The sequence below is a fragment of the Scleropages formosus genome, chromosome 2, assembly GCF_900964775.1.
Source record: "Scleropages formosus chromosome 2, fSclFor1.1, whole genome shotgun sequence".
Lineage (NCBI taxonomy): Eukaryota > Metazoa > Chordata > Actinopteri > Osteoglossiformes > Osteoglossidae > Scleropages > Scleropages formosus.
In genome coordinates, this window is record NC_041807.1 from 39,293,965 (window position 1) to 39,320,121 (window position 26,157).

At 45.3% G+C, this 26,157-nt stretch overlaps 2 protein-coding genes across 2 annotated transcripts in view; both read left to right on the forward strand.

The window, feature by feature from the left end:
- Positions 1-1,542: 1,542 nt before the first annotated feature.
- LOC114909247 (NACHT, LRR and PYD domains-containing protein 12-like) lies at positions 1,543-12,931 on the forward strand. Its single transcript, XM_029247085.1, has 9 exons — positions 1,543-1,573; positions 2,281-4,006; positions 4,683-4,853; positions 5,126-5,302; positions 5,612-5,785; positions 5,918-6,094; positions 6,246-6,292; positions 7,140-7,584; positions 12,847-12,931. The coding sequence occupies exons 1-9, from the start codon at positions 1,543-1,545 to the stop codon at positions 12,929-12,931; spliced, it is 3,033 nt and encodes a 1,010-aa protein (XP_029102918.1).
- Positions 12,932-17,927: 4,996 nt separating this feature from the next.
- The window catches only part of LOC114909299 (NACHT, LRR and PYD domains-containing protein 12-like), a 143,976-nt gene continuing 135,746 nt past the window's right edge, over positions 17,928-26,157 (forward strand). Inside the window, exons 1-7 of the mRNA XM_029247575.1 lie at positions 17,928-17,971; positions 18,485-18,619; positions 19,494-19,607; positions 19,919-20,032; positions 20,445-20,558; positions 22,770-22,883; positions 23,274-23,353. Coding sequence (XP_029103408.1) covers positions 18,540-18,619; positions 19,494-19,607; positions 19,919-20,032; positions 20,445-20,558; positions 22,770-22,883; positions 23,274-23,353 — 616 coding nt within the window. The 5' untranslated portion in view covers positions 17,928-17,971; positions 18,485-18,539. The remainder of the gene's footprint in view (positions 17,972-18,484; positions 18,620-19,493; positions 19,608-19,918; positions 20,033-20,444; positions 20,559-22,769; positions 22,884-23,273; positions 23,354-26,157) is intronic.

Below are 26,157 nucleotides of genomic sequence, written 5' to 3' on the forward strand. Positions count from 1 at the left end.
TTCCTGTCCCACCATGCCACCCACATACAATGCACATATAAGCGAGAGGATACATCTTTATTAAAGTAAATGTAAGCAAGGAGACAACAAAAGTTTTAAACAGTCAGTTTATTTGATGCTGATGCAGAAAGAGGGGTGTTTCACTTGTCCCCCTCTTCATCCACTGGGAGGATGGGGTGTCTCATGCTGCAGAGTTTAACACAGTAATAACACCGTTATGAAGTGTTATTGTGCATGGGCAGTATCTACTTCAGGGTTTAATACGCTTATAAAGTGTTACACAGGGTGTTCGCATAACTATGCATCAAAATAATGTTACATTTTTGGAAGTGCTCAGTCACAGTGATGTATTCTATTGTGTACCAGATTTACAAAAGTTAGTTTTTATTTGTTTTTCCTGCTGTCCACAAAGACCCTGGACTCACCTGATCAGTTCCTGTCCAGAGTCCTGAGATGAAGCGCAGAGCTTCAGAAATGAGTCCCTCTGGGGACTGTAAGGAGGATACCGTTACCTCAGAAATTAGTTGTAAAAGGTAAGAGAGGAGTCCGTATTTTCATTCATTACCCATCATTCAGCCTTTTGGAAAGACAAACAAGTCAGAATTCACATAAATCTCTAACCTCCAGAACCAGTGACAGTCTTATAGTCCAAACCAGTCCAGCATTGTGTTCAGTTTAAAAACTCAGCTGCACGTTTCATTCTGTCTGTGTAATTAAAGAGGTAAAAAGGACCAAGTAGTGACCTGAATTATTTAGTGTTTGTTATCAATAATAACATAGTATATTGTCCATTTTCCTTTTAAACACTAATTTAGAAACTTAATTTATAATATTATATAATGATTGTTCTACCCTCTTAACTGACTACATTTTGCATAACAACATATATAATGATCTGGCTCCAATTCTAGAAAGCATAGTGTGAGAGGTGGGTTCATCAGCAGGCACACATTGATGTCAGATCAGGGAAAAGTTGGACAGCAATCTTTAACTGTCGGGTCTTTTTTTTTTTTCCTTTCTGTCCACAGTGTCCGGCAGGAGAGATCAGTGTCACCTGTACCCAGCTGTCTATCCATGAAGAGTGACCGGTCAATGCCTGAACCTATCGAGTTTAAGGTTGGAGAGTTTTCTACAGGACAACGGTAAATTTTTAAACCAAATATTTTTCATTTTTAACAGTGACAGTTTGTAATTATTACTTTTTTAACAGTTACCAAGCTAACCGTGTATTATATCTGAAGTTTGGGTATTACAGTAGGCAAACACTTTTTTCCATTTCTGTCCAGTGTCCAGCAGGAGAGATCGGTTTCATGTGTACCAAGCTGTATATCCACGAAGAGTGATGTGTCAATTGCTGAAGGTGTGTTGAAAAGTTTCTCCTGTACTCAATGTGCCCTGAAATGTAAGAAATTTGAAATAGAGGCCATCACTTGTAGGTGGAAGGGTGTACAAGTACCTTTTGCCAATATAATAGTCAAACTGTTCAAGAAATGTTTTAACTAAAGTAATAAAAATATAAAACATACCCAAAGATTATGAATAATGATGCTCATGTGTCTGTTGCTCCATGAAGGTATGTATTATAATGCAGTATCAGCAGTGTGATGTGAAAGCAGCTCGTATATCCTTGCTGTATAAATGACTCGTGTCTTGAGGTTATAGATGTGGATATATTGAACATATTGAGCTAATGAGACTGAGTTTATGATGATGGGTAACTTCATTTAGACTTGTGAGTCTGCTGTTTGTTAGTATTCTGATAAATGGGAAAAAAAATCATTTATGTAACTATTTTGGGTTTCATCAGTGCTCAGTCTGTCTGGAGATTGCATGTTCTCCCCATGTTTCCTCCCACAGTCTAAAGATGTGCTTTAGGTGAGCTGGTGAGTCTAGATTGCCTGAAGTGTGTGTTTGTGTGCTATTTTACTTTGCTGTACATTTGGGTGAGCGATTGTAGTTTGCCTACTGTATTTTAACCTTGTAAGGCACCTTGAATAAAGGTGTCAAGCAAGTACATAACATTTTTTGTATGTTGCTTTGGAGAAAGGCATTTACTAAACAAATAAATTTACATGATGAAAGTTGTTGAGAATACAGTCTGAATGACAGGTCTTGTCACATTTTTCATAAGTTTTCTACAACTGAGACACCATAAACTCATTAATTCAGTACTAAAGAGTTAATGTTATTAATGAAAATGGTAATATGAGGAAAAACCATGCTTTTCAACACCTAATCCTAAATGTTTAGGTGACACTGTCCTCTGATTTGTTTTTACAGATTTTCTGGAGACCACTCAGCAGAAACTGAAATCCCATCTGAAGAAGAAGTTTGAATTTCTTTTTGAAGGACAAGCTAAGCAAGGAAACCCAACCCTTCTGAATGACATTTACACAGAGCTCTACATAACTGAAGGTGGTACTGCTGGGATCAGTAATGAACATGAAGTGAGACACATTGAGAGAGCACTCAAGAAACCAGCTACACCAGAAACTAAAATCAAATACAGTGAAATTTTTACACCCTTACCTGGGAAAGTAACACATATAAGAACTGTGATGACACTAGGGATTGCAGGTATTGGGAAAACAGTGACTGTGCAAAAATTTATTCTTGACTGGGCAGAAGGAAACGAAAATCAAGACCTTCATTTCATATTTCCTCTTCCTTTTCGAGACCTAAATTTGATAAAGGATAAAGAATTCAGTTTGACGCAACTGCTTCATGACTTTCTCCCAGAAGTCAAAGAGTTTGGACTCACTCAGCTTTTTAATTCCAGTGTTTTGTTTGTTTTTGATGGTCTGGATGAGTGTTGCCTTCCTCTAGATTTTAAGAGCAATGAGATCTGTTCTGATGTAACAAAGACAACCTCACTGGATGTGTTGTTGACCAACCTCATGAAGGGGAATCTGTTTCCTTCTGCTCTCATCTGGATAACTTCCCGTCCAGCAGCCGCCAGTCAGATCCCTCCTGAGTGTGTTCATCACCTAACAGAGATACGAGGGTTCAATCATCCTCAGAAGGAGGAATACTTCATGAAGAGATTCAACGATGAGGATCTGGCCAAGAGGATCATCACACATGTGAAGTCATCAAGGAGCCTCTACATCATGTGTCACATTCCAGTCTTCTGTTGGATTTCAGCCACTGTTCTTGAGAGGCTTTTTGTTGAGGAACACAGTGGAGAAATTCCCAAGACTCTCACTGAGATGTACACACACTTCCTGATATTTCAGACCAGTCTGAAGAATGAGAAGTATCTGAAAAAACGAGAAACAGAGCCTCTGAAATCTTTAGAATTAGATAAAGAATTTGTTCTGAAACTGGGGAAGTTGGCTTTCAACAACCTTGATAAAGGAAATCTCATATTTTATGAGGAAGACCTGAAGGAGATTGGCATTGATGTCAATGAAGCTTCAGTATATTCTGGAGTGTGTACAGAAGTGTTTAGACAGGAGATTGGGTTGTATGAGGGGAAAGTTTACTGCTTTGTACATTTGAGTGTTCAGGAGTATCTTGCCGCTTTGTATCAGTTTCTCTCAAATACTGACCCCGACCTGCTGGAGAGTACAGTGGATCAGGCCTTAGAGAGCAAGAATGGACACTTGGACCTCTACCTCCGCTTCCTCCTTGGCCTTTCAATGGAATACAGTCAAAAGCTTTTAAAACGACTCGTGACACAAGAAAGATGGTGTTTTTTTAACAGAGACATAGTCCAACACATCAGTCAGAAGATCAGTGAGAATCTATCTGCAGAGAAGACCATTTATCTCTTCCACTGTCTGAATGAACTGAATGACAATTCTCTGGTGAAAGAAGTCCAAAAATACTTGAAGTTAGGGCATCTTTCAGAAGAGGACATCAAATCCACAGAGTGGTCAGCTCTGGCCTTTGTGTTGATGATGTCAGCAGAGGAACTGGATGAGTTGGACCTGAGGAACTGTACCTTACATGATGAAGGTCTTCAGAGGATGATGCCAGTGATCCAGGTCTCCACAACTGCTCTGTAAGTCCTGTTATTTTTCTTTTTAAAGAGAATGCAGACAATGCATGCAATACAAGATAATGATATTAAAGCAACTATTTATTTTGGTAAAATTATGGTCTTTAAATTTTCTGCTTCAAAAATCACCATCCACACTGACCAAACAACACATTTCAGACACTTCCTATTTAATACTTAGAAATACACACTTATTTTACACACACACACACACACACACACACACACACACACTGACTGAAGTTGCGGCAGGCCAGAGCCTAACCCAGCAACACAGGGCGCAAGGCTGGAGGTAGAGGGGACACACCCAGGACAGGACGCCAGTCTGTCGCAAGGCCCCTTGAACGGGACTTGAACCCCAGACCCACCAGAGAGCAGGACCCGGCCAAACCCGCGTTGCCACCACACCCCCCCATCTTATTTTACTCTGCTAATTAATCATGATTTTCAGTGAATTTAGCAATACAGGAATTATAACACAACTGAACAAGAGTTTTTTTTTTTCTTTTTCTTCTTAGATGTTCAAGGTCATTCACTGTATGTTTCTTTCATTGATCACTTGCATCACCACTCAATCATCAAAAGATGTCTCTGGTCATCTAATGATCTTGTCTTATTGGGCAGACGTATTGGGTATTATAACACATCTGTATCTTTTAATATTTTTTTTTCTTTCCAGGCTGAACAGTTGTTCTCTCACTGAAAGATGCTGTGAAGCTTTGGCTTCAACTTTGTGTTTAGACTGTAACCTGAGAGTGTTAGACCTGAGTGACAATGATCTGCAGGACTCAGGAGTGGAACTGCTCTCTACTGGACTGGGGAACCAACAGTGTAAACTGGACACACTGAGGTCAGTACTACTGGGGAACGGACATTGAGTCGACACCCAAATATGTTGATCAAGATAAAATTAATCAATACATTGTGTGTTACATTTGCACAATGAATAGAGCTGTGCATTTTACACTGGGAGAGTTTAGACCCTGTCTGAACAACAGTCTCACTAATTTACTGCTACTGTCTATTGTAATTGTATAATTATATTCCTTCAGTGTCATTCAGGCTCAATAAGGTTGTGGGTTAATGATATTGGTGAGTCATATTTTATCTGTCTCTCTTCAGACTGTTTTACTGTAGACTCAGTGAAGGCGGCTGTACTTCTCTGGCTACAGCGTTGCGTTCGAACCCCTGTTCACACCTGAGAGAGCTCGATCTGAGCTACAATAACCCAGGGGAGTCAGGAGTGAAGTGGCTCTCTGATCTACTTCAGGATCCCGCCTGTGAACTGGAGACGCTGAGGTGGGATTTGCTCTGTATGAAAATAGGCAATAAAAAACAATTACTGAAATATTAATTATTCTTTATAAAATAATAATTATCATTAATTATTAGTAATAACGATGATAATAGTAATTTAATTATGCTTGTTCATGCATGTTTTCCATTATCTAGAACTTAAAACTATACAAATGATCTACTCTCTTTACTTGTCTGAAATGTTTTTGCTTTTAAATGAAAATAATGTTTAATTTTAAAAAATAACTGATATATGCAACAATATTCATAGTGAAAAACTGATATAATTAGTTCTGCTTCTGTCTCCTTAAGGCTGAAACTGTGTGGACTGACAGAGAAATGCTGTGAAGCTCTGGCCTCAGTTCTTACATCAAACTCCTCACACCTGAGAGAGCTGGACTTGAGTGACAATGACCTGTGGGACTCAGGAGTGAAACTGCTCTCTACTGGACTGGGGAACAAACGCTGTAAACTGGACACACTAAGGTCAGTACTACTGGGGAACACACTCATGGAACACTGTTGTTGTAGTTATCATTCAGCACCACATGATCTTTGTCAGATTTATTTGTAATACATGCATTCATGAGAATACTGTGTTTTTCTTCCTCTCTACAGACTGTCTGGCTGTTGTGTCACAGAGAGAGGCTGTTCTTCTCTGGCTTCAGCTCTGCGTTCGAACCCCTGTTCACACCTGAGAGAGCTGGATGTGAGCTACAATCATCCAGGAGACTCAGGAATGAAGCTGCTCTCTGATCTACGGCAGGATCCCACCTGTAAGCTGGGGACACTCAAGTAAGTACTGTGTGTGTGTGTGTGTGTGTGTGTGTGTGTGTGTTACTGCACACCCTCATACATGTCCCCGGGCTCTGAGTTTCCACAAACAGTTCACAGACAGGCTGTGTATGTATCTCAGTCACTGTGTGTCCTTCTACTTCTCCTACAGTGTGGACCATGGTGGAGAGTGCAGGATCAGACCAGGGCTCCTCAAATGTAAGTATGTTTGTATTGAGCAGCTGCTTTCATTTAACACCATTTACTTATTTTACCGCACAGTGGTGTACAGGGTAGAGTAATTTCACTCCAGTCAAATCTGACCGCTTGAGTGGTTTTCACGGTAAGTGATTGTACCAACATAACATTAATTTTAAACTAAATTTATTCATCCCGTTTTTATACCCGTCTTCACTCGGGTGGCATCTGACATGGCAAATGTCTCATCCCAAGGGGGCAGGATAGCTAGTAGATGCAGCTAAAAGTTCAGATTTCCCAGACTAACCAGGCAAATGCAACAATAATTAAGATGACACAATCATACAAGCAAAAATAAAACAATACAGGCAAAAGAGCAATAAAACAGCAAAAACAAGCAAATTAAAAAAAGTACTGAGTCAGAGGAGACAGCATTGTTCTTAAGAACCAAACAGAACTGGTCACTGACAGTCAGACCCAGGAGACCACAAGACTACTGTGGTCACATCTCTTTGCACCAGTAAATGAAGGAGACAGAAATAAAGAGAATAAAGTACAACATGTCAAACCACGAGCCCTTGAAGACACGTTACAGACAACCCATGCATATCCCAGTTTCCCATGTGGTACCCACACTCATACACACTTGCACACACCCACAGACACCACAGCTACACCAGAAAGCACTTTCCTTCAGGGAGGTGATAAAAAGTTCAATTTAATACTCTATCCTATAGTTACCAGTTAATTTAAATTTAGTATGAATACTGGAAAGATGCTGGAAAAACTCAGTACAATAAATTCAATACCTTCAGTACTGAGATTTTAAATTATTTTAACAGTGTTTTTAACCGTGTTTCACTTGCAGATTCCTGTGAGCTCACATTGGATCCAAACACAGCAAACACACACCTGTATCTGTCTAAAGACAAGAGGAAGGTGACAAGGAGGAGACAGGAACAGTCATATCCTGATCATCCAGACCAATTTGAGTATTTTCAACAAGTTCTGTGTGCAGAGAGTCTGTCTGGTCGCTGTTACTGGGAGGTTGAGTGGAGTGGAGATGGGGCTGAAATAGGAGTGACTTATAAAGGAATCAGGAGGAAGGGAGACAATGATGACTGTGTGCTTGGAGAGAATGACATGTCCTGGAATCTGATCTGCTCTGGTGAGATGTACTGTGTCCGATACAATAACAAACACACTACCATACCTATACCTCCCTCCAACAGAGTAGGAGTGTATGTGGACTGGGTGTCTGGCACGCTCTCCTTCTACAGAGTCTCCTCTTATGAACTGACCCTCCTGTATAGGTTCACCTCCACATTCAAGGAGCCCCTCTGTCCTGCGTTTGGAGTTTGGTGCTGTAACTCTTCTGTGTCCCTGTGTGTGCTGGGATAGGAATACACATTTACATTTATTTTGCAGACACTTTTCTTCGAAGCGACGTATATCTTGCAATACAAGAAGTGCATCACACCAAAAAAAGGAGAAATTTAATGCAGTGATGTGATTCTTGAGAACAGTCAATAGGTCGCATAACACAGTATAAAGCAATATGTATTAAGTACATTTCAGAGCCGCTTGTCCCATACGGGGTCGCGGGGAACCGGAGCCCACCCGGCAACACAGGGCGTAAGGCCGGAGGGGGAGGGGACACACCCAGGACGGGACGCCAGTCCGTCGCAAGGCACCCCAAGCGGGACTTGAACCCCAGACCCACTGGAGAGCAGGACCTGGTCCAACCCACTGTATTAAGTACATCTGCTAAATAAATAAAGGTAAATGTAAATAAGTAGCTACATGTAGGCTTTAAAAAGAAAAAAAAAACATTAAATGTTTCATTTAATACACATTTAGGAGATCAGGGGAAAAAATGAGTCTCAAGCTAACAGCAAAATTTACAGAATTTACAGCAGCATTTTTAAAACACCACGTAAAACAGAATAGAGATACTCCATAAAGAAAAAAGAACTTTAAGAATACAGAGAGATGAATAAGGCTTTGATGTTGAAGCTGAATGGTTGTACAGCCCCTGTACATTGTGGTTAGTATTACATTGTTATCTTTGTGTGAGTGACAGACAGAAAGAGTGTGTGTGTTCCACTGATATATGAATGAGGGACCCATTGTCAGTAGTGTATCTAGCAGTATAAGTCACCTTGGTGAATAAGGTGTGTGGGCTGATAACACTACATTGAGTTCATTGGGAAGTCGCTTTGGAGAAAAGCATCGGATAGATAAATAAATAAATAAATGTAAACGTAAATAAATGTTTAGACTTGTAAATATTCTAAATAGCCTGTACTTTGCACAAGAACATTGTCTTTTACTGGCACTGCACTTCTATGCTCTTGATATTCAAGAGGTAAATGAACCCAAGACTCTCTCTTTCCAGCAACACTACCCTCACCAAGGAACATTGGTGTTGTACCATTGATGGTTTTCTAAGCCATAACCAGAGTCTTGAATTTGATCTGGGCAGGTACAAGAAGGCAATGCAAAGACTATGGGAACGCTTTTGGACAAATAACACAACTTGTACAGCAACATTTTGTATCAGCTGTACATGTTTGATGGCAGTAGCTGGAAGGCCAAACAGGAGAAAGTGGCGGTAGTTCAGGTGAGATATCACCATGACCTGGACCAGAAGTTGCATAGAGACAAAGCTGGATCTTGCAGACTTTATTGAGGCTATATCTACAGGACAAGGTTGTGGTTTCGATATGTTCAAAGGACAGACTTGAGTCAATCATTACTTTCAAACTCTTAGCTAATGAGGTAGGCAAAATGAGCAAGTTATCCAGTGTGATAGTTTTTTCGACAGAAAGATGGACCAGCTGGAAGGCAAAGGGTCTGTGTTTAGTAGATTTTGAATTGTAGGTGGTTATCAGACAGTTATGGACATGTGAGGAAACATCTGTAGCTTTGGATGGGTAAAGGGGAAAAAAAAGCTGGGTATCATCAGTGTGGCAACGATATTAGAATCTATGTGGGATGATGACAGGGTCAAGGGAAAAGGTATAGATGAAGTAGAGTAGGGGGCGCACACACACACACAAACACACGGAGTCTCTGTGTAAAATCCTTCTCTTTCGTACACTCCCCCTGTGGTGTAATTTCCATAAATTATCCTGTTGTGAAACTGGGTAAATCACTCTAAGTAGCTTAGTGTACAAACCTAACATTCTGTTTCTGTCATTATTTCATTGTTAAATAAATTACTAAGTCTGAAATATTTGGCATTCACTGTATTTATTCCTTGTGAAAATCAGAAAAAAAGAACTTTAAATCCTGTTTGTTCCAGTACAAAAAAAACTGTGAAGTTCAGTTTCTTATTCTTTCTCTGATTTTCTGTTTACTGTTGTAATTAATACTATAATGCCCATCTGTGTTCAATATAGCAGCCTTACTATTTTTATATATTAAATACCCTGCTGACTGTGTTTTCTGCAGCGCAGTATTTATCTTTGTCATCTGCTCTCAAGATTTGTAAAAACACACACACACACACACACACACACACACACACTTTCAGAACCGCTTGTCCCATATGGGGTCACGGAGCCTGCCCGGCAACACAGGGTGTAAGGGGGACACACCCAGGACAGGACGCCAGTCCATCGGAAGGCACCCCAAGCAGGACTCGAACCCCAGACCCACTGGAGAGCAGGACCCGGTCCAACCCACTGCACCACCACACCCCCTGTGTAAAGTCATTTTAAGTTTGCTTACTCCATTCACCCTTTTTACAGCGTGTTTTTATTGCAGTGTTTATGGATCTTAGTTCATCCTTTTCTACGTAGGTTTGCACAGATTTTGTTGAGTGGCAAAAATTCAGTTTGTACATCATGGTACCATACTGTAACACAATGAAGTGTGAAAAAGTGCATGGGAGTGGATAGTTTTTACAGGCACTGTAAAAAGTTATGTCTTTTTCCTTCTATAGCAAATACACACATGTGCACACAAAACACACGCCATCTGAACCGCCTGTCCCATACGGGGTCACGGGGAACCGGAGCCTACCCGGCAACACAGGGCGTAAGGCCGGAGGGGGAAGGGGACACACCCAGGACAGGACGCCAGTCCGTCGCAAGGTACCCCAAGTGGGACTTGAACCCCAGACCCACCAGAGAGCAGGACCGTGGTCCAACCCACTGCGCCCAAACACAAACACTCCTTACAATTTAGATGAAAGCATTAAATGATTTACAGAGCGAATGTTTCAGTTTCTTTCTTAGTGGAGTCACATATAATCATGAAGGGTTTTATATTATGCTGAAATCATGGAGTTATTATATTGGTGGCAGAGGGAGCTGTGGAGCTCTCGCTTAATGCAGTGCTGCCCCTGTGTGTGTACGTAATTGAAAAGGCAGCTGTTTTGGAGTCTTATAGGGTATTCGCTGGCATCAGTGTTCCTCTGAGTCTTCTGCTGTATTTGCAGAGTATGTGTACGCTCTGTGAGTACTACTGTTAACCTCTGATGCAGCGTGACAAAAACACAGTCAAGGTTGGTTGCTATGTTATATACACATTATATTCATGATATATTGGTGGAACTTGGGGAAATTATTTTGTGGTTTTTGAATAGACTGGGAATGCGTTAGTCATTTCCTCCATTTTGAATAGTGGCAAATGGGCTTTTGGTATCTGAAAATGTGATTTCCTAGCCAATTTCATAAACAGAGGAATATGTGTACTACTGGGGAAGATACTGTAAATACTGAGGTCAGTACTTCTGAGGAACTGGGCATACTGTGACATGATAAATTCATCTAACACTGCTGTAAAGCTGTAGTCATCATTTTAAATGGCAGGATCTTTGTCATAATCTGTAATGCATGTATTAGTAAGAATACATGTGGCATGGGGCATGGAATAGGGCAGCATAGTGGCACAGTGAATAGCGCTGCAGTGGTGTGAGAGGGCATGGGTTTGATACCCGATCAGTCTGTGTGGAGTCTGCATGTTCTCCTTGTGCCTTGTGTGTGTGGGTTTCCTCCGGGTGCTCTGGTTTCCTCCCACAATCCAAAGACATGCTGTTCAGGTTCACCCATTGTGTGTGAGTGACAGGGAGAGTGTGTGTGTTCCACTGGTGTATGGATGAGTGACCCAGTGTAAGTAGTGTGTGTATCTAGCAGTGTAAGCCACCATGGTGAATAAGGTGTGTGGGCTAGTAACACTACATAGAGTTCACTGGAAGTCACTTTGGAGAAGAGCATCTGATAAATAAATAAATGTAAGAATGCAGTTTTTGAATGTTTCTCCCTCTACAGATTGTCTGGCTGTTGTATCATGGATAAGGGCTGTGCTTCTCTGGCTTCAGCTCTGTGTTCGAACCCCTCACACCTGAGAGAGCTGGATCTGAGCTACAGTCACCCAGGGGACTCAGGAGTGAAACTACTGTCTAATCTACTACAGGATCCCACCAGTAAACTGGAGACACTCAAGTGAGGAGTGTGTGTGCGCATCCATGTGCATGCATGCGTTACCGCAAACCCTCATACATGTCCCTGGGCTCTGAGTTTCCACACACACTCCACATAAAGGCTGTGTGCGTCTCTCAGTGACTGCGAGTTCTTCTTCTTCTTCTACAGTGTGGACCATGGTGGAGAGTGCCGGATCAGACCAGGGCTCCTCAAATGTAAGTGTGTTCGTACTGAACAGCTGCTCTCATTTAACACCATTTACTCATTTTACTGCCCAGTGCTGTACAGGATAGGGTAAGTTCAGTCAAGTTGAATTTTACTCAGAGTGACCTCTTGTGTGGTTTTCTCAGTCACTGAGGGTACAGAAAGGGTTTACCATTCTTTTCTTACGCTTGTATTTTTGGACTGCGGTAGGGAACACAAACTCGAAGACATGAAAACTCCACACAGATTAAACCAGATTTGAACATTTACCCGAACAGCCCAGGTGCTGTGATCTGGCCACATTCGCTGCACATGCACACAAACACATTCACACTCAGACATACACAAAAGCCCTTTCGTTCGAGCACCTGAGGTGGTGTCAACGTCTCTCCACACTGTTCACATACTGGTGAAATTCAGCGTATTAAATTTAATATCTTCAGTACTGGGATGAACAATTTTTTTCAAGTGTTTTCTCTATGTTTCACCTGCAGACTCTTGTCAGCTCACACTGGATCCCAACACAGCAAATACACACCTCTGTCTGTCTGAGGACAACAGGATGGCACCAAGGAAAAGAGAGGAACTGTCATATCCTGGTCATCCCGACAGATTTGATGATTTGGAACAAGTTGTGTGTGCAGAGAGTTTGTCTGATCGCTGTTACTGGGAGGTTCAGTGGAGCGGAGAGGGGGCTGATATAGGAGTGACTTATACAGGAATCGAGAGGAAAGGAAACACTGCTGAGTGCCGGCTTGGACACAATGACAAGTCCTGGGTTTTAATCTGCTCTGGTAAGAATTACTTTGTCAGACACAGTAATGGACAGACTTTCATACCTGTACACCCCTCCCCCAGAGTAGGAGTGTATATGAACTGGGTAGATGGTACTCTATCCTTCTATAGAGTTTCCTCTGGTGAACTGACCCTCCTCCACAGATTCATGTCCACATTTACTGAGCCCCTCTTTCCTGGTTTTTACATTTTTGTTGACTCCTCAGTGTCCCTGTGTGAGCTGGGATAGGAACATATGCACATTGTCTGTGTCCTAAGATCAAGACATAAACTTCACACTTTTGTTGTTGCCATGTGGTATACTGTATGTGTAAAATTTTTGTGTGTAATAATGTATAGAAAATGGGGGGGGAACTAATTCTTGTCTTTGTCTACTTTAATATTTATTCTGATACAAAAACACATTAAGAATAGTTTTGCATAATTCTTATTTCTGTGTTTTCTGTAGTATTACACAAACCACTGTAATATCATCATGTCATCACCTGCTATAAAAACCAAGGGAAATAACACTATTTAAGGAAAATGTGTGCATGTCCTTTTCCCATTCAGAATTACATGGAATTATTACATTATATGGAATTATAACAGTATTTATCATTAAAAAAGTAAAGGTGGGGGTTCTGTGTGTCCGTTAATGACACTGTTAAGGATAAAATATGCAATGGAAATGTTGAAATTTTGAGTATGACTTTCAGACCATTTAATTTATGATTTATGAGCATCCTCTGAAAAAAGTAATTGTTTTTCAGGTCAGTACTATAATATGACAAGGGCAATTAAGACTGTTCAGGGTGACAAAGGACTTGGTTTGATGGTTCCCCAAACTCATTTTGAATATTTTGCAATCGCAAAAACCACACACACATTTTCTGAACCACTTGTCCCATACGGGGTCGCGGGGGACCGGAGCCTACCCGGCAACACAAGGCGTAAGGCCGGAGGGGGAGGGGACACACCCAGGACGGGACGCCAGTCCGTCGCAAGGTACCTCAAGCGAGACTCGAACCCTAGACCCACCGGAGAGCAGGACCCGCGCCACCACGCCCCCCTCTCGCAAAAACCATTTCTAAAGAAATCTGTGGTTCCTTTCCTGCTTATTTGCTGTGATCCCACCCACTGTTATCAGATTTAGCTTATTAAACAAAAATTAAAAGAAAAATACTGGTCTAAGTTGAATCATTGCTGATTTAGGGGAAAAACCTTTCCACATTAACTGGCATAAAATCACAACAGCAAAACTGAAACTCACACACACACACACATTTTCAGAACCGCTTGTCCCTTACGGGGTCACGGGGAACCGGAGCCTACCCGGCAACACAGGGCGTAAGGCCGGAGGGGGAGGGGACACACCCAGGACGGGACGCCAGTCCGTCGCAAGGCACCCCAAGTGGGACTCGAACCCCAAACCCACCGGACTAAAAAGCAGAAATAACACTCTCACATCAAATTGTAGCACCCCACGGAATATTTTTGTAAAGGAATAAGTAACAATGTCTCCACCTTCAATTCAAAACCATCCAGTAAACACAGTTGCAAATAATTTGCACATGTTTGCAATTAAACCTGGCACTGGAAAACAAAACCCAATATTACACCAACACAGTAGAAGTTAGAAATAGTATGAAAATGCCGTAGATTGTCATATTTTTCACATGAGCTCAGGCGAAAGGAGCTCATCTTCAATCGATTTATGAGGAAGTTCAATCCATCCATCCATCTTCCTCCGCTTTATCCGGGGCCAGGTCGCGGGGGCAGCAGTCCGAGCAGAGTACTCCAGACTTCCCTCTCCCCGCACACCTCCTCCAGTTCCTCTGGGGGAACCCCAAGGCGTTCCCAGGCCAGCCGGGAGACATAGTCTCTCCAACGTGTCCTGGGTCTGCCCCGAAGCCTCCTCCCAGTGGGACAAGCCCGGAGCACCTCCCCAGGGAGGCGTCCAGGAGGCATCCGGAACAGATGCCCGAGCCACCTCAACTGGCTCCTCTCGATGCGGAGGAGCAGCGGCTCTACTCCGAGCTCCTCCCGGGTGACTGAGCTCCTCACCCTATCCCTAAGGGTGCGCCCAGCCACTCTGCGGAGGAAACTCATTTCTGCCGCTTGTATCCGCGATCTCATTCTTTCGGTCATGATCCAGAGTTCATGACCATAGGTGAGGGTAGGAACGTAGATCGACCGGTAAATTGAGAGCTTCGCCTTATGACTCAGCTCCCTCTTCACCACAACAGACCGGTACAATGACCGCATTACTGCGGACGCCGCACCGATCCGCCTGTCAACCTGCCGCTCCATTTTTCCCTCACTCGTGAACAAGACCCCAAGATACTTAAACTCCTCCACTTGAGGGAGCAACTCCCCCCTAACCCGGAGGGAGCAATCCACCTTTTTCCGACTGAGAACCATGGCCTCGGATTTGGAGGTACTGATTCTCATCCCCGCCGCTTCGCACTCGGCTGCAGACCTCCCCAGTGCACGCTGCAAGTCTTGACTTGATGAAGCCAACAGGACCACATCGTCCGCAAAAAGCAGAGACGAGATCTCGCGGCCACCAAAACAGACACTCTCTGTTCCCTGACTGCGCCTAGAAATTCTGTCCATAAAAATAATGAACAGAATCGGTGACAAAGGGCAGCCCTGGCGGAGTCCAACATGCACCGGGAACAGGTCTGACTTACTGCCGGCAATGCGAACCAAGCTCCTGCTCCGGTCATACAGGGAACGAACAGCCCGTAGCAACGAGCTCCGAATCCCATAATCCCGAAGCACCCCCCACAGGATGCCACGAGGGACACGGTCGAATGCCTTCTCCAGGTCCACAAAACACATATGGACTGGTTGGGCAAACTCCCACGAACCCTCCAACACCCTAGTGAGGGTATAGAGCTGGTCCAGTGTTCCACGGCCAGGGCGAAAACCGCATTGCTCCTCCTGAATCCGAGGTTCGACTATCGGTCGGATTCTCCTTTCCAGTACCCTGGCATAGACTTTCCCAGGGAGGCTAAGGAGTGTGATCCCCCTGTAGTTGGAACACAATCTCCGGTCCCCCTTCTTAAAAAGAGGGACCACCACCCCGGTCTGCCAGTCCAGAGGCACCGTTCCCGAACTCCACGCGATGCTGCAGAGGCGTGTCAGCCAAGACAGCCCCACAACATCCAGAGACTTGAGAAACTCGGGGCGGATCTCATCCACCCCCGGAGCCTTGCCACCGAGGAGTTTTTTGACTACCTCAGCAACTTCAGCCAGGGTAATGGACGAGTCCCCCTCCGAGTCCCCAGCCTCAGCTTCCTCTACGGAAGGTGTGTCGGAGGGATTGAGGAGATCCTCAAAGTACTCCTTCCACCGCCCGAGAACATCCTCAGCTGAGGTCAGCAGCGCACCACTTCCACTGTAAACAGTGTTCGTGGAACACCGCTTCCCCCCTCTGAGTCGCCGGACGGTTTGCCAGAATCTCTTTGAGGCCGACCGAAAGTCTTCCTCCACGGCCTCACCGAACTCCTCCCAAGCCCGAGTTTTTGCCGCGGCGACTGCCAGAGCCGCGCTCCGTTTGGCCCGTCGGTACCTGTCAGCTGCTTCAGGAGTCCCATGAGCCAGCCAGGCCCGATAGAACTCCTTCTTCAGCTTGACGGCATCCCTTACTTCCGGTGTCCACCACCGTGTTCGGGGATTGCCGCCGCGACAGGCACCGGAGACCTTATGGCCGCAGCTCCGAACCGCCGCACCGACAATTGAGGAGCGGAACATAGTCCATTCGGACTCAATGTCCCCCACCTCCCTCGGGACCTGGTTGAAGCTCTGTCGGAGGTGGGAGTTGAAGACCTCTCTGACAGGGGCCTCCGCCAAACGTTCCCAACAGACCCTCACTATGCGTTTGGGCCTGCCAGGTCTGTCCAGCTTTTTCCCCCGCCATCGAATCCAACTCACCACCAGGTGGTGATCAGTTGACAGCTCAGCCCCTCTCTTCACCCGAGTGTCCAAGACATATGGCCGAAGGTCAGAAGAAACGACTACCAAGTCGATCATCGACCTCCGACCTAGGGTGTCCTGGTGCCAAGTGCACTGGTGGACACCCTTATGCATGAACATGGTGTTCGTTATGGATAAACCGCGACTAGCACAGAAATCCAATAACAACTCACCGCTCGGGTTCAGATCAGGGAGGCCGTTCCTCCCAATCACGCCCCTCCAGGTATCACTGTCGCTGCCCACGTGGGCGTTAAAGTCCCCCAGTAGAACGACAGAGTCCCCAGTGGGAGCGCTTTCCAGCACGCCCCCCAGGGACTCTAAAAAGGCCGGGTACTCTACACTGCCGCTAGACGCATAAGCACAAGCGACAGTGAGAGACCGTTCCCTGACCCGAAGGCGTAGGGAGACGACCCTCTCATTCACCGGGGTAGACTCCAACACATGGCGGCTGAACTGGGGGGCTATTAATAAGCCCACACCCGCCCGCCGCCTCTCACCTTGGGCAACGCCAGAATAGTGGAGAGTCCACCCCCGATCGAGGAGAGTGGTTCCAGAACCCAAGCTGTGAGTGGAAGTGAGCCCGACTATATCTAGACGGTATCTCTCAACTTCCCGCACCAGCTCAGGCTCCTTCCCCGCCAGTGAGGTGACATTCCAAGTCCCAAAAACCAGAGTTGGCGCCCGAGGTTTGGGTCGGCCGGGCACTCGGCCCCGACCACCGCCCAAATCACAATGCACCGGCCCCTTACGGTTTCTCCGGCAGGTGGTGAGCCCACCGAAGAGCGGCTCCACGTTGTGGCTTCGGGCTGAGCCCGGCCAGGCCCCGTGGGCATAGACCTGGCCACCAGGCGCTCACATGCGAGCCCCCCCGCCCCCCCCAGGCCTGGCTCCAGGGTGGGGCCCCGGTGACCCCATACCGGGCGGGGTCAACGGACGCCTTGATTTTTCCGTCATAAGGGGTTTTTGAACCGCGCTTTGTCTCGTCTGTCATCCAGGACCTGTCTGTCATGGGAGACCCTACCAGGGGCATGTAGCCCCAGACAACATAGCTCCTGGACTCATTCAGGCACTCAAACCCCTCCACCACGATAAGGTGGCGGTTCACGGAGGAGGAGGAAGTTCAAATTGAAAGTAAAAGAAGATTCTTTACTTACTGCAAACTGTCCCGACAAACAAAGAAATTGAGTATATGATTAAATCTATTGTAAATTCTTCACTGAGCTATAAGGATATATATGTTGCTGTATTACTGTGTATTCTGGGCATTTTTCTTGTTGGACTTTGTAACAAGATGCGAGGATTGAAGGTAATTAAATCTTTTCACAACTTTTTTTTTTTAAATGAAAAACAGACTTTTAATCATCTGCGTTATTTGCAATACGTAATCAAACAAGAACAACACAACTACTAATATTAATAATGCTGTATGTTATTGTTGCTTATTGACTAATAATAATACAGTAATTTTGCCAAGATGGTTCACTGATCTAAATCATTTCGGTGGTAATTTGCTTTCAAGAAGGACAATCAGCTTCTGATTTTTGACTCATACAATTCAGTTATATATGATCATTAAGAGAACAATAAAATAGACCTAAAGCACAAATTTGGGACAGCTAGTATATTATCTGCTACTCCAGACGGACATTCAACACTGCAGTATTTAACACACTTCAGTATTCCTGGTGTATCTACATGTAGCTTGGCTGTTACCATGGGTCAGTATAGTGTTTTAAAGATGTTTAGTGACAATGATATATTGTGTTATCAACCAGGTTTGCATTAACATGTTTTGTTGATTTATTTGTTCTCCATAAAGACCCTTGAGTCACCTGATCAGTTCCTGCCCAAAGAAAGAAACTAAAAGTTGTGAAATGGAAAACCCCCCATCGGAAATGAGTCCTTCCGGGGACTGTAAGGAGGGGGTTTCCATCTCAGAAAAGAGTTTTAAAAGGTGAGAGAAGAGCTCTGAAGCCATTTTGCTTGTTTTACAAAAAACACAGGAAAAAAAAGAGGAAATCAACAAAAAGAACATTTTTCCTTGATGTTTCCTTCTCTCATTTTGTGTCTGTTGCTATAGAGGTACAGAAGTGTTTCAATCTATTTTGCACAATACAAGGCATTAAAAAACCATTACAAACCTCAGTTTCCTCTGTCACCTGTTGCCACTGTATTATACTAGGCTTTAAACCCAGTGGTTCTTGGGATTGATCCCAGTGTGCTGCTCATCATGCTATACAGTTATTGCTAAAGGGATGTTCACAGCATTTTCCACTTAATGTCTCCTTAAAGGCCAAGCTGATGGATTGTTTGTTTCCATTGTTGATGAGTTATGTCTGCAATAGGACATAACTAATGGTTGGCTTGTCTTTTTCATGGCACAGCTGTGCATTCATTTGTAGGTACAGATCCATCTCAGGGTGTGTGGAGTTTGCATGTACTCAGATTAACTTATAATGACAAACCCATGTGGTCACTATAACCCAAACTCAAGGAGACAGCACTTACTCTACTCCTACCATGACTGACTTGCAATGTGTTATGAGGTTACTCTGTTAAAGGGGTTTTATTTCAGTCTATATGTGAGTTACTGTAGAGCATGAATTAATCCGCTTAACTCAGCCGTAACCAATACAAGATAAAGACGGGAGTGCATTTAATATGATGGCTTCTCTAGTTTGCCTCCATGGAATAGCTGTTATGTCTGAAGAAGCCATGAAGCTATGCAGATCTCTCGTTATGTGCTGAGAAATGAGTGGCAGCTATTGGACAGAAAGTTATCCAGATGAGAGCAAATGGGTAACATTATGTGCCATTCCTGTCCACAGTGCTCAGCAGCAGAGGTCAGTCTCACCTGTACCCAGCTGTGCATCCATGAAGAGTGACCGGTCAATAGACAGACCAATCAATTTTAAAGATGGACAGATTTCTGAGGGTCAAAGGTAAAAGTTCTATTTAACTAAAGCTCTAAAGGTCAATGGTAAGAGTTGTTTTACTCAAGATCATTTTTTGGTTAAAGATGTGTGCAGAAACAAATAGTAAAAACTGGCAGATTTAACTAAAATGAAGACATAGGTTCCAGTTGATGCCCATTTTCAGTACATGTGACCCCTGAAAACTTATGAATGTGTTTAATGTTATGCATTTTTTTCATGTTGTATTTGTTTTATCTACAGTGTAGAGGTGAACTGAATGTTATTTAAGGCTAGAAATGTTGGTGTAATTGAAGGGCTTTTTTCCTTTCCATCCTCAGTGTCCATGAGGAGAGATCAGTCTCACCTGTACCCAGCTGTATATCCATGAGGAGTGTCATGTCAATGAGTACACCAGTTCAATTCAGGGAGCAAGAACCTCCTACAAGTCAAAGGTGAGTGGTATTTTAGACCACAAGATGTGTACAGAAACAAATAGGAGTGCGCGCACACACGCACACATGCACACACACACACACTTGCTGAAACCGCTTGTCCCGAGCAGGGTTGTGGCGAGCTGGAGCCTAACCTGGCAACACAGGGCATAAGGCTGGAGGGGGAGGGGACACGCCCAAGACAGGATACCAGTCCGTCACAAGGCGCCCCAAGCTGGACTTGAACCCCAGACCTACCAGAAAGCAGGACCTGGCCAAACCCACTGCCCCCCCCAATATGAGCAGATTTAACTAACATCGTGCTGTACTCCATTGCTTACAGTATATCTCCAGTGAGGAGGTAAACTGTGAATTTTGTGTAAAGTTAGGTGTGTAAGAAAAATTGAAAGGTTTTTTTCTGCTTTTTCTTCAGTGTCCAGCAGGTTAGAACAGCGTCACCTGTACCCAGCTGTGTATCCATGAAGAGCGACAGGTCAATACCTGAACCAATTAATTTTGAAGGGGGAGAATTTCCTAAAGGTCAAAGGTAAGAGTCATTTTACTGGACATCATTTTTTGACCCCTCCTTGAACCGCCACCTTACCGTGGTGGAGGGTTTTGAGTGCCTGAATGATTTTAGGAGCTATGTTGCCTGGGGGGGGGGTGCGGTGGCGCGGTGGCGCGGACCGCAGTCCTGCTGTCCGGTGGGTCTGGGGTTCGAGTCCCGCTTGGGGCACCTTGCGACGGACTGGCGTCCCGTCCTGGGTGTGTCCCCTTCCCCCTCAGGCCTTACGCCCTGTGTTGCCGGGTAGGCTCCGGTTCCCCGTGACCCCGTACGGGACAAGCGGTTCTGAAAGTGTGTGTGTGTGTGTGTGTGTGTGTGTTGCCTGGGGCTACATGCCCCTGGTAGGGTCTCCCATGGCAAACAGGTCCTGGATGACAGATGAGACAAAGTGCGGTTCAAAAGCCCCTTATGATGACAATTAAACGAAGGCTTTCGTTTACCCTGCCCGGTATGGGGCCACCGGGGCCCCACCCTGGAGCCAGGCCTGGGGCGGGGGGCTCGCATGTGAGCGCCTGGTGGCCAGGTCTATGCCCACGGAGCCTGGCCGGGCTCAGCCCGAAGCCATGACGTGGAGCCGCTCTTCGATGGGCTCACCACCTGCCGGAGAAACCGTAAGGGGCCGGTGCATTGTGATTTGGGCGGTGGTCGGGGCCGAGTGCCCGGCCGACCCAAACCTCGGGCGCCAACTCTGGTTTTTGGGACTTGGAATGTCACCTCACTGGCGGGGAAGGAGCCTGAGCTGGTGCGGGAAGTTGAGAGATACCGTCTAGATATAGTCGGGCTCACTTCCACTCACAGTTTGGGTTCTGGAACCACTCTACTCGATCGGGGGTGGACTCTCCACTATTCTGGCGTTGCCCAGGGTGAGAGACGGCGGGCGGGTGTGGGCTTATTAATAGCCCCCCAGTTCAGCCGCCATGTGTTGGAGTCTACCCCGTTGAATGAGAGGGTCGTCTCCCTACGCCTTCGGGTCAGGGAATGGTCTCTCACTGTCGTTTGTGCTTATGCGTCTAGCGGCAGTGTAGAGTACCCGGCCTTTTTAGAGTCCTTGGGGGGCGTGCTGGAAAGTGCTCCCACTGGGGACTCTGTCGTTCTACTGGGGGACTTTAACGCCCACGTGGGCAGCGACAGTGACACCTGGAGGGGCGTGATTGGGAGGAACGGCCTCCCTGATCTGAACCGGAATGGTGAGTTGTTATTGGATTTCTGTGCTAGTCATGGTTTGTCCATAACAAATAGCATGTTTATGCGTAAGGGTGTCCATCAGTGCACTTGGCACCAGGACACCCTAGGTTGGAGGTCGATGATCGACTTTGTAGTCGTTTCTTCTGATCTTCAGCCATATGTCTTGGACGCTCGGGTGAAGAGAGGGGCTAAGCTGTCAACTGATCACCACCTGGTAGTGAGTTGGATTCGATGGCGGGGGAAAAAGCTGGACAGACCTGGCAGGTCCAAACGCATAGTGAGGGTCTGTTGGGAACGTTTGGCGGAGGCCCCTGTCAGAGAGGTCTTCAACTCCCACCTCCGACAGAGCTTCAACCAGGTCCCGAGGGAGACTGGTGACATTGAGTCCGAATGGACTATGTTCCATGCCTCCATTGTCGGGGCGGCGGTTTGTCGTGGTGAAGGGGGAGCTGAGCCATAAGGCAAAGCTCTATTTTCTGGTCGGTCTACGTCCCTACCCTCACCTATGGTCATAAACTTTGGGTAATGACTGAAAGAATAAGATTGCGGATACAAGTGGCTGGAATGAGTTTTCTCCACAGGGTGGTGGAACTCACTCTCTGAGACAGGGTGAGGAGTTCAGAAATCCGGGAGGAGCTCAGAGCCACTACTCCTCCACATTGAGAGGAGCCAGTTGAGGTGGTTCGGGCATGTGGTAAGGATACTGCCTGGGCGCTTCCCTTTAGGGGTATACCAGGCAGGGCCAACTGGGATGAGACCCCGAAGTTGGCCCAGGACCCATGGGAGAGATTATACCTCCCAGTTGACCTGGGAGTAGCTGGGGATCCCCCAGGTTGAGCTGGAGTTAGTTGCGGGGACAGGGGCATCTTGGCTGCTCTGCTCTCCCTATTGCCACCACAACCCTAGTAGGACAAGCAGGTAAGAAAATGGATGGATGGATGGATGGATGGATGGATGGATGGATGGATGGATGTTGTATTTGAAGGCTTTTTTCCTTTCTGTCCTCAGTGTCCAAGAAGAGAGATCAGGCTCACCTGTACCCAGCTGCATATCCATGAGAAGTGTCCCATCAATGAGAACTCCACTTAATTTTAGGGAGCAAGAACCTCCTACAAGTCAAAGGTGAGTGGTATTTTAGACCAAATCGTTTTAGCCCACAAGATGTGTACAGAAACAAATAGAAGCAGGCAGATTTAACTAACATTGTGCTGTACTCTATCTGGGACAGCTGGTGGCATAGTGGTTACAGCTACTGCCTTTGGATCCAAAGGTCACAGCTTTGATCCACACCTTTGGCTGTAGTACCCTTGAGCTTGTACTTACCCTAAATTGCTCCAGTAAAATTACCCAACTGTATAAATTGGTAAATAATTGTAACCTTAACATTGTAAATTGCTTTGGAAAAAGTGTCAGATAAATGTATGTAAATGTATTGCTTACAGTATATCTGCAGTGAGGAGGTAAACTGTGAAGTTAGGTGTATAGGAAATATTCAACAGCTTTTTTCTTCAGTGTCCAGCAGGATAGAGAGGTATCACCTGTTTCCAGTTGTACTTCCACAAAGAGTGAAATGTCAGTTATCTGTAATGAAGGTGAGTCTGAAGTTCTCTCCAATTTTCAAATGTTCACTGAAATGTAGGGAATTTAGGTGTAATACTCAGTACATACAAATGGTGTTTACTATTTAATTTCACTCACTCACTCACTCACTCACTCACTCACTCACTCACTCACTCAGTATTCTTAACTACTTGTCCAAATCAGGGCTACAGTGGTCCAGAAGCTATCCCTGAAGTATCAGGTGCAAGTCAAGTGGGGCAGCATGGTGACATAGCAAGTAGCACTGCTATCTCACAGCACTCAGTCTGTGTGGAGTTTGCATGTTCTCCCCGTGTTTGCGTGGGTTTCCTCCCACAGTCCGAAGACATGCTGTTCAGGTTCCCCATAGTGTGTAAGTGACAGAAAGAGTGTATGTTCCACTGATGTATGGATGAGTGACCCATTGTAAGTAGTGTGTCTAGCAGTGTAAATCACCTTGGTGAATAAGGTGCATAGGCTTATAACACTACATAGTGTTCATTGGAAATTGCTTTGGAGAAAAGCCTCTGCTAAGTAAATAAATGTAAATGTAAGTTATCCCACACCCTTGAGGAGCAGTGCATTGCAGGATAGCCACACAGGCATTCATTTACACATATTGTACTTGATGTGCACTTTAAAGTCATCGGTTCACTTCAAACACATGTATTTGGACTGTGGGAAGCAACCCAAGCAAAAATTGTGAGAACATGCCAACTCTACACAGGTTAAGCTGCATTCAAACATATACCAGTGACAGCAGTACTCCCTACTGCATGACCACAATGCCTATTCATTTAATATGTAAGCAATTCTACAAATCAAGGAAGCCTATCACAAAATTTGAAGTATGGACACAGTCTGGTTTTTAGAACACTTTACAACCTTCTCATCCCTTCTGTGTCCCCCGCCACCTCCTCCTCCCTGTTCTCTCATTGCTGACAACTTTGCTTTGTTTTTCCGAGACAAAGTCAAAGCAATCACTGACAAGTTCTCAGCATCAACCTGCGCGGTTCATGCTAGCCCTCCCTGCGAAGCTATCCTCTCCGAATTCAAGCCCCTCTCCGAATCAGAAATCTCTGACCTCATAATACTGCGCAGAGCCACCATCTGCCCACTTGACCAGATCCCATCGTTACTCCTACAGAACATTTCCCTGCAACTCTCCACTTTCATCTCTAAGATCATCAACTCCTCTCTCTCCTCTGACTGTTTCCCAGCTGCCTTCAAAACTGCTCTGATTTCACCTCTGTTAAAAAAACCTCCTTGGATCCCAATCTGATTGAAAATTACAAACCGGTCTCTCTCCTCTCCTTCCTGTCTAAAACCCTAGAGCGAGCGGCCTGTGATCAACTGTCTGATTTCCTCACCCGGAATCATCTCCTCAATAATTATCAGTCTGGTTTCAAAGTTGGTCACTCCACTGAGATGGCCCTTCTGGCGGTGTCTGATGCTTTCCGAGCCACTAGAGCTGCCTTCCTCTCCTTGGTCCTCATTCTCCTCGATCTGTCTGCGGCATTCGACACAGTCAACCACCAGATTTTTCTCTCCTCTCTTAACCGGCTTGGGATCAAAGGTGTGGCACTAAGATGGTTTGAGTCCTACCTATCTGACAGATCCTATCAAGTGGTCTGGCGGAGCTCTCCTTCTTCTCCTCTGCCTCTCTTAACCAGTGTCCTGTAGGGCTCGGTATTAGGTCCTCTTCTTTTCTTGATCTATACCTCCTCCCTCGGTCCAGTCATAGCTTCCCATGGATTCAAATACCACTGCTATGCTGATGACACTCAGTTCTTCCTCTCCTTTCCGCCTGGTGCATCAGACATCTCCGCATGGATTGCTGCCTGCCTGTCGGAGATCTCTTCTTGGATGTCTGATCATCACCTCTAACTCAACCTCTTCAAAGCAGAGATTCTTTACCTCCCAGCTGACCTGTCCTTGTGTCATAATCTATCGATCACCTGGACAACTCACTCATCTTGCCTACATCTCTGGCTAAGAGTCTGGGAGTAATGATTGATGCGAGTCTATCTTTCTCTCGGCACATCGAAGCCACAACCTGGTCCTGCAAATACATCCTGCACAATATTCGTAGGATCCGTCTCTACCTCACAATTGACTCTGCCCAACTACTTGTCCAGGCCATGGTGACTTCCCGTCTGGACTACTGCAACTCTCTCCTGTGCGGCCTTCCTGCTACTGCCATCAAACCTCTGTAGCTTCTACAAAACGCTGCTGCGCGAGTCATGTTTGATTTGCCTAATCGTTCCCACATGTCTCCTCTTCTCATTTCCCTGCACTGGCTTCCTATAGCTGCCCGAATCAAATTCAAGACCCTGGTTATTGTCTACAAATGCATCAATAAAATTGCTCCCAGCTATTTACAGGTTTTGATTAACCACTACACCCCAGCTAGATCCCTTCGTTCGTCTATTTCTGCTCGCTTGGTGGCCCGCACACCAAAGGTAAAGCATGGAGGTTCTCGGTTCTGGCTCCGTCGTGGTGGAATGACCTTCCCCTCTCACTCAGAACTGCGGAAACTCTGTCTACATTCAAGAAGGGTCTGAAAACTCACCTTTTCCGGACCCATTTCGCCAAAGACCTCTCCAGCTCATGTATAGTGTAAATATTCATGCACCGTAACTTCATGAACTGTAACTTCTGCATCACCAGATAAAGCCTTTATTCAGCCACTACTCCAACATTGTTTTGCTTGCTTGTGTAGCCTATAAAAAAAAAAAAAAAATGGTAGGAGGGTATCAGGATTTGTCAATCCTGTGTTTTTATGCACCTACTCAAACGATGAACCTCAGTGTAGCAA